Genomic DNA, 7,914 nt, shown 5'->3' with positions numbered 1-7,914 from the left:
TTTTAAATGTAATTTATTCCTGTGATGGCAAAGCTGAGTTTTCAGCAGTCTTGAGTGTCACATGATCCTTCAGAAATCATTCTAATATGCTGATTTGCTGCTAAAGATACATTTCTTATAATTATCAATGTTGAAAACAGATGTGTTGCTTAATATTTTTGTGGAAACCATGATACACTACCATTCAAAAGTTTGGGCTCAGAAAGAATGCATGAAATTGATCAAAAGTGACATTAAAGTCATTTATAATGTTACAAATTATTTCTATTTCAAATAAATGCTGTTCTGTAGAACTTTCTATTCATCACAGAATCCTGATATATCATAATTAATTATATTTTTATTTGATTATATTTTTTTATTATATATATATATATATAATAAAAAAAATCAAATCAAATAAAAATATAATTAATTTATAAAAAAAAAAAAGATCCAAAAAGCACTTTTTAGGATGTCATTCTACAAATGGTTTACTTATAGTCCCTGTACATTAAACTGTGTGGAGGTGGGGCATAGAGGACCTACAATAATGTACAGTATTTTAAAAATAATGTGTTTTTTGAACATTAAAGCATGTCAACATATTCTGTTACACCAAATACACAAAATAATGATCTTTAAAATAGCATCATATGACCCCTTTAACATTGTAAAGATGGCATACTTCACCATTAAATTGATGCTGTTCATGTGTTAAAACAGAGGTTGAAGTTGAGGATCAGTGTTTGTGTGTGTGATCTCACCTCCTGAGGGGGGATATCAAAGGTGATGGTGCGCATATCGACATTGATAAAGCTGTCTGTGCACGGCAAGATGAAAAAAAGACCTGTGTAAGACACACACATATGATAAAAGATTTAACAGCAGCAGACACTCAGAGCATCATAATCAGTAACTCTCAGAAACAGGGCTGATCTTCAATGCTTCAGCTGACTGCATTCACGAGTATAATAAATGATCGCACTGACAACTGCTTTGATGCTTCACAGTACAGCAGTTACATCAGTTTATAGGATTAGTTTTTCGGTGAATGATTTTAAAAAGTAATCTATTAACAGTGATTTATCAGTAATTTACAGATGGCAAAGCTGAATTTTCAGCAACCATTACTGCAGTCTTCAGTGTCACATGATCCTTCAGAAATCATTCTAATATGCTGATTTGGTGCTCAAGAAACATTTCTTGTTGTTGAAAACAGATGTGCGGTTTAATATTTTGTGGAAACCATTTTATATAGAAAGTTCAAAAGATCAAAATTTATTTGAAAGAACCTTTTTTGTATCAATGAAAAAAACGTATATTGTTGCTTTTTTAATTTCTTTTTAAAAAACTATATAAATGTATAGTATAGTTAATAAACAAATATTTAATATAATAAATATTTTAAAGAAAAACATTTTTCTATATATATAAAAGGCAGGCCTGGGCAAAAAAAATGCAGAGTATAGAATCAAAAGGCTGCAAAAAAAAACAAACAAAAAAAACAGGACAATGAGAACGGTTGGAAAACAAGTAGGTCTGTGTGTGTGTGTGTGTGTGTGTGTGTCTGTGTGTGTGTGCTTGAGCTTTAGTAGTGGTTCATGTGTTCAATTAGTCATCCCTGCAGTTTCTAAACAAAACTGGGAGGTTTCTAGAGAGTCATCAGGATTTGTTCAGAGGTTTGTATATAGTCTACTGTGGAAAATTCCACTCACATTCCACCCTTAAATAAAGCTGTGGAGGAGGAGCCCACAGCAGATTGTTTGCAGACCCCTGTGGCCTCAAAGAGGACCAAGAAATCAAGCTTTCTTTTCAGACCTATAGTATAAATGGCATCTAGCCAAATGTATTGCCCCAAACATACTGAAAAGATTTTGATATAGAAAGCTCACAGTGAAAAGCCTCTGTTGACTTTCATTGCACAAGAGGGATTAAGTCGGTGGACCAACACTAATAATAGACACTACCCTCATAAGTTCATTCCTGGAGGGAAAGCCCTGCGGATTCATATTCCCAAACACAGCACAAACCAATACACACCAGAGACACCAACACAAGCACAGCCACTGCGCAGTGTCATTAACTCTATAAAATCTATATAACTTCAGGTATAGAAATTTGAATTTTCTAAAGAAAATGTCACTGTTCACTAAAGCAGCAAAATTTTGTTTTAGGTAAGCCTTTTTCATTTAAGAACCGTCACAATTCAGTAAGCAAAAAAAGCATGAAAAAAGAACTGCAACCACAGTCAATCATTGTTGGTTACTCACTGAATGCAAAACGTTTTAACAATGCAAGCTGATAGGACATTTTCAAACTTTGATATTAAATCTCTTCAAAAGATCATCAATCATCCGGGTTTAAATCGTGCTCAAATTGATTTGATTTTGATGCAATATTTACACTGAAGCTCGCAGGCGGCTATGGTAAGGGGCATGACATTTCCCGACCAGCAGGCGCCGAGTGGTGCCAATCAGAACACACACTGGCCCAGCTAACCAATCACAGCACATTTCATATTTCAGAAGGCGGGCCTTCATTTGATACAGGAACTATTCGAGCCGTTCATGCCAGACTGGGGAGAGAGGTGTTGTAATAATGTAAAATATGTGAAAAATAATGTGTTTTTCGAACAACCTAGTATGAGAGCCTGTTCTAGTACACCCCCAAAACAAAATCAAGACTTTGTAAAAGAGCATAATAGGACCCCTTTAAAAAAAAAAGTATGATGTATGAAATGTATGAAAGACAGTTCACAATGAAGGCACTTCCAAACCAAGCAGCTTTCTGTTTGCAAATGCGGCAACTTGAACATGAGCGAAATCTGTGTGAGGAATTTTTTCACCCTCAGATGAAACTCGCGATCGCATGGATTCCTACTCAAATGACTGGATTTTGCCTGTGAAATTTGACAGCGCAACAATAAATGTGACCTCACTTTGAGGCTGAAATGAAGTCGGATGGAACCCATCAGTTAAGTGGTCTGAATTTAATTAAATTGCTGAATAGAAAGAATAGAAAGAGAAGGAGGAGAAGACAAAGAAATGCAAACAGAAATATAACCAGTCACCAAGATCAACCTCCATGAAAATGGCATAATCACCGTAACAACCACAGCACTGCATGAAACCTGATCCAAAATCCTCAATGAAATACGTGACATCATGGCAAAAGGGCCACAAACAAAATGGATGGTAATTAGACATCTGGTCAAATGACTTTTATGGCTTAAAAGGCTAGAGTACAGAGCAGGTTATGACATTATAACCTGACATTACAATCTCAGACGTTAATACCTTTTTATATAGCTATTACTATCTAACTGTAAAGACTATGAAAAGTTATGCAAGAACATTATGTGCCCTTGAAATAAACAACTGAAATAAAACGTGATGCTTTACAGGTAATATGATCTTTTACAGATGCCTCAGGAAATCACATGTGCTTACTGGAAAAATATTTCCTGAATATAATCAATTTCTCTATTACATTTGCATATGATTGAGTAAGGCGTGCCTTTTTGTGCCTTTATAGCATACTCAAATTAATGCTAGTGTGATCCTGAAAAAAATGTGGTTTATTCAGGTCAGCGGAAATGCAAAACAGATCACTTCTGTTTCTCGACTACAACACAAGTGGTTTTATTTTTTCAACTTGTGACAAGCCATCATTGTGGTGGATGGCCACAGCACAAATGCAAACAAGTAGACTGCAAAAAGTGTCACATTTAACCACACACACACAACAAAAACAACACAAGTGTGATCACTGATTACAGACAGCAGGAGCAGGATCATTATCACATGAGATGCCTAAACCACTAGCAGTGATTAAATCAGAACGATCAAATCATATTGATTTGTTTTCTTTTACCTGGTCCTTTGGCTCCTCCTCGTAAAATGCGTCCCAGACGAAAGATTATTGCCCTTTCATATTCCTTCACTATCTGTAGGAACAAGAAGTATTTTTATCTCAAAACTACAGCAGTTTAAAACAGCAGAAGGTAAAACGGCCCCCAATTATATCATTTAGATGTTGAATGGCAACCTTTATCATGCATTCATCATCTTTCTTATAAAGATAAAGATGATAAAGATAAAGATTATAGGACTTCTCACTTCCTATGAAAAACACTCCAATCTGGTGTGAAAAAATGTGGCACAAAGTTATGATATGGGATAAGGGAATGATCAACACAACTTAAATATACCCACACCTTTTGACCAATGAATTTTCACAACTTTTCCAATTGTTTATGATTTCCAACAAGGATTGTAAAATCAGTTTATAGAGTTTGCCCTCATGAAATGCAATTTCTAGCTAATGAATCATTTTAGAGCGGAACATAACTAGAAAATCTTTAGGGATGCACAATTTATAGGTGTAATATTGGTTGTAATCTTTTTTTCTTTAATTTATCAGTATCAGCTGATAACAGATATATCAGTCAGTACTGGAAATTACATGCTTAACTACATTTAGATTACCTTTGCTGTGATCAAACTCTCACTTATATTAATCTTTAATAATGCTAATAATTGAATAACATTGCAATTATAAAAAAATATCATGCAATCTTTTGCAAATCTCAAAATGAATACACAGTATATTATAATGTTGTGATGTCTAAATTCACTTGTAGCATTCAAAATGTCTGATTAGTGTTAATTTTAATTAATTATATCATATCATATCATATCATATATTATAGGCCATTTAATGCCAAAACATTAATGATCGGCTTAACAATTTTAGATTTTTTTTATAGGTGCACCCCCTCCAATCTTCTTTTTTTTCTATGCATGGAATTCACATTTTTAAAACAAAATGTCCAGGGTTTTCCATGACCATGGGAACCCTGATATACAAAGATTTAAAGGAAAAGGTGTATGACAGATGTATGACATCACACTAATGAAAGGACCATCACAAAGTACCTTAATGCACATCCATATGGAGAGAGGCAGCGTCAGCAATGTGAGCAGGATGGAGAAAAGCACCAGGATCCAACCACACAAGCCAATGTCACTGTCTGCATTCTCCAAGGCTGTAAAGCAAAGCAAATGTGCATATGCATAAACTTTTATTATATTACTACACAATAAAAAAAGATAAAAAGACACATAAATGCCCATTAACCCACTGTAACACAAAAATGATGGGTTAAATGAGTTCAAAGATGCAAAAACACTCAATCTTTTAGCTTCAAGCTGAAGTGCACGCATTATAGCACTAGTTTGCTTATGAACCAAGGAACTTCATCAGCACATTAACATTTCATAGCCATTCAACCACATCGATAAGCCACACATATAGCAAATGAACGCTTCCCTACCGTTAAAAACAGAAATTAACAAACAAAACTGCCATTGCTTTACTTTCGAACCTTACCTACCTTGAGTATCATCATTTGTGTGACACCACCAATCTATAGAGAAATGTAACTGTAAGAGGCTACTGTATGTATGGCCTAAAACCATTAGTCTACAAGCCCATCAGCCCTAATAAGAGATAACACATTTCCTTCAGCAGATCCATCCAGAGTAAATTACATTAACTGCTGCGACAGTCAGAGCAAAGTAAGATTGAATGCTGGATATGATTATTGAGCAGGACAATGATCACAGCAATTGTAGAATGATTAAATCATCCCTGACTGGTACTAACCTTGCAACCTTTACATTACAGCCGAGATCTTTGAACACCAGAAACATGATATAAAACTCCATGCATTTGTAGATCTATTTAAGTTATGTTTGTGTTTAATACACTATAATTCAAGGTACATTTTGGTTATTCCAAAATAAAGTCCTAGTGTTTCCCAACACAATTTTTTAACTGCATGTTGTTCAGCACAAATAATCAGAATAATTCTAGACATTTATATGCAATTTTTACTGCTTTTACTAAACCACACCATACTATAGGCTACTATATGAGACACTATACCATTCAGTACTACACTATACTGCACCACACTATATTATACTATACTACATCATATTTTTTCATCAGTATACCTTTATTATTTTGTGAGATCAATTCAGAGCCTAAACAAACAACAAAAATAATAAATGAAATAAACAGCAAAACACAGGTGATTGTTCTGATGAAAACACAAGTGCTTGGATTGTATAGTGCTACAGGACTTATTTTAATATCGTTGGGGTATGAGCACCTGTTGTTGCCCAGTTTGGCACAGAGGGCATAAAGACACACCCATGCTGCACTCTCAAAAATAACAGACCCTGAAGAAAAAAAGGGAGCATGGACGTGCTTCCAATGTTTATATATTTTCTAATGCATTTTTAATCTTTTTAAAGACAATACACAGAGACATTTAGTATGGCTTATTCGTATTATATGCCAACTGAATGCAGCGTATATCCAACGCACACAACGGTGCAAACACGTGATATTAAATAATAATAATAATTCAGTAGTAGCCAACCTATTTGTCGATCCTTCCGTTTTTGCTTTCTCATCGCAGCTGTTTCCCTGCCATCTTCCATTGTAGGCGATATCTTTGAATTATTCGGGGCTGATATGGAGCAGATCTTTTAATAAGCACTTCCAGCAGGAGATCGCCTCTCTAGTGTTTTTCTGCACGGGACAGATCGGATTCTGCGTGAGGTTCAGCCCCCTCTCGCTCTGGGTTTGGCTTGGAGTGTTGATGGGCGGGCTTCTTCTTCTCGCAAGTTAAACACTTCTAACTCTTTTGCTACGTTGTTTCCAATCCGACCAAAGTTTTCCTTTAAATTTCTTCCATTTTCCCAGCATTCCTGCAGTACTGCTTTTGTGGGATGAGAGTCATCATATCCTTGCAGTCCTGCCCAATAATTAGCCATCAGTTGAATGGTGGGCGGGCTTTACTCTTGTCTGTGACCATAAAATGGAAGTGGGTAAGAAAGCGGAAGCGATTTTGACGATAACTTATAGACAGACTTTTAAAGGGGTCATATGATGCGATTTAAATTTTTCCTATCTCTGGAGTGTTACAAGCTCTTGGTGCATAAAGAAGATCTGTAAAGTTGCAAAGACTAAAGTCTCAAATCCAAAGAGATATTCTTTATAAAAGTTAAGAGTCAACCACGCCTACCTAAAACGGCTCGTTCTAACACGCCCCCACATGTCTACGCGTAACATTTCCGTCACACGCTTGAGGTATTTGGCCAATCATAACGCACTGGATAGCTGGCTAATCAGAGCACACCTCGCTTTTCAGACCGATTAGTTTTGTAAAAATCGACGCGTTTCAGAAAGGCGGGGCATAGAAGAGAAACAATAATGTACAGTATGTGGAAAATAATGTGTTTTTTGAACCTTAAACTGCATAAACACATTTCATTACACCAAATACACAAAATAATGTTCTTTTTAGCAGCATCATATGACCCCTTTTTAAATAAACTTTTAAAATTCGTGCATCAGTTAACACTGGAGGAACTGAATATAGTAACAGCTAAAGCTGGGGATTTGATATGGTGTGGGGATTTTAATGCTCATAATTCACTTTGGGGAAGTTTATGTACAGATATTAATGGAGGGGTAGATGAAGAGTTTATGGCGGAAAAAGGTTTAGTATGTTTAAATGATATAAAGGAACTAGAGTCAATATAAGGGATTTATCAACTTATTGTTTAGATCTGACAATTGTTCCTGAAGCTAAATAGGACGCTTTAGATCACTCAACGTTAGGGAGTGATTATTTTCCAATAAATTGTACTATAAGAATGGAAATTTATAAACAAAATAAGATCAAACAAACTAGGTGGAGGTTTGATAAAGCTGACTGGGATGAATTTAACAAGTCATGCATTGATGATGGTATATTGAATTTTAATTTGGATGATGATATAGATTTATGTTGTGATAGATTCAATTATTGAAAAAGCAGCTGAGGAATACCTAAGTCAGAAGGAAAAGTAGGAT

At 35.3% G+C, this 7,914-nt stretch overlaps 1 protein-coding gene across 2 annotated transcripts in view; it reads right to left on the bottom strand.

Annotated features, from left to right (window-relative positions):
* The window catches only part of LOC107708355 (erythrocyte band 7 integral membrane protein-like), a 13,461-nt gene extending 6,809 nt beyond the window's left edge, over positions 1-6,652 (bottom strand). Inside the window, exons 1-5 of one of the 2 annotated variants that reach the window (XM_016512547.1) lie at positions 6,434-6,652; positions 5,378-5,410; positions 4,920-5,029; positions 3,856-3,928; positions 747-829 (exon numbers count right to left, since the gene is read on the bottom strand). In XM_016512547.1, the coding sequence (XP_016368033.1) occupies positions 747-829; positions 3,856-3,928; positions 4,920-5,029; positions 5,378-5,410; positions 6,434-6,494 (360 nt within the window). In that variant the 5' untranslated portion in view covers positions 6,495-6,652. The remainder of the gene's footprint in view (positions 1-746; positions 830-3,855; positions 3,929-4,919; positions 5,030-5,377; positions 5,411-6,433) is intronic. The other variant, XM_016512548.1, reaches the window with a different exon arrangement.
* Between the last annotated feature and the right edge of the window lie 1,262 nt (positions 6,653-7,914).

This window comes from Sinocyclocheilus rhinocerous, unplaced genomic scaffold (assembly GCF_001515625.1).
Source record: "Sinocyclocheilus rhinocerous isolate Xijiao unplaced genomic scaffold, SAMN03320098_v1.1 scaffold1136, whole genome shotgun sequence".
In the NCBI taxonomy this organism is placed as follows: domain Eukaryota; kingdom Metazoa; phylum Chordata; class Actinopteri; order Cypriniformes; family Cyprinidae; genus Sinocyclocheilus; species Sinocyclocheilus rhinocerous.
The sequence above is the reverse complement of the archived record's forward strand: the minus strand, read 5'-3'. Positions and strand labels throughout refer to the sequence as shown.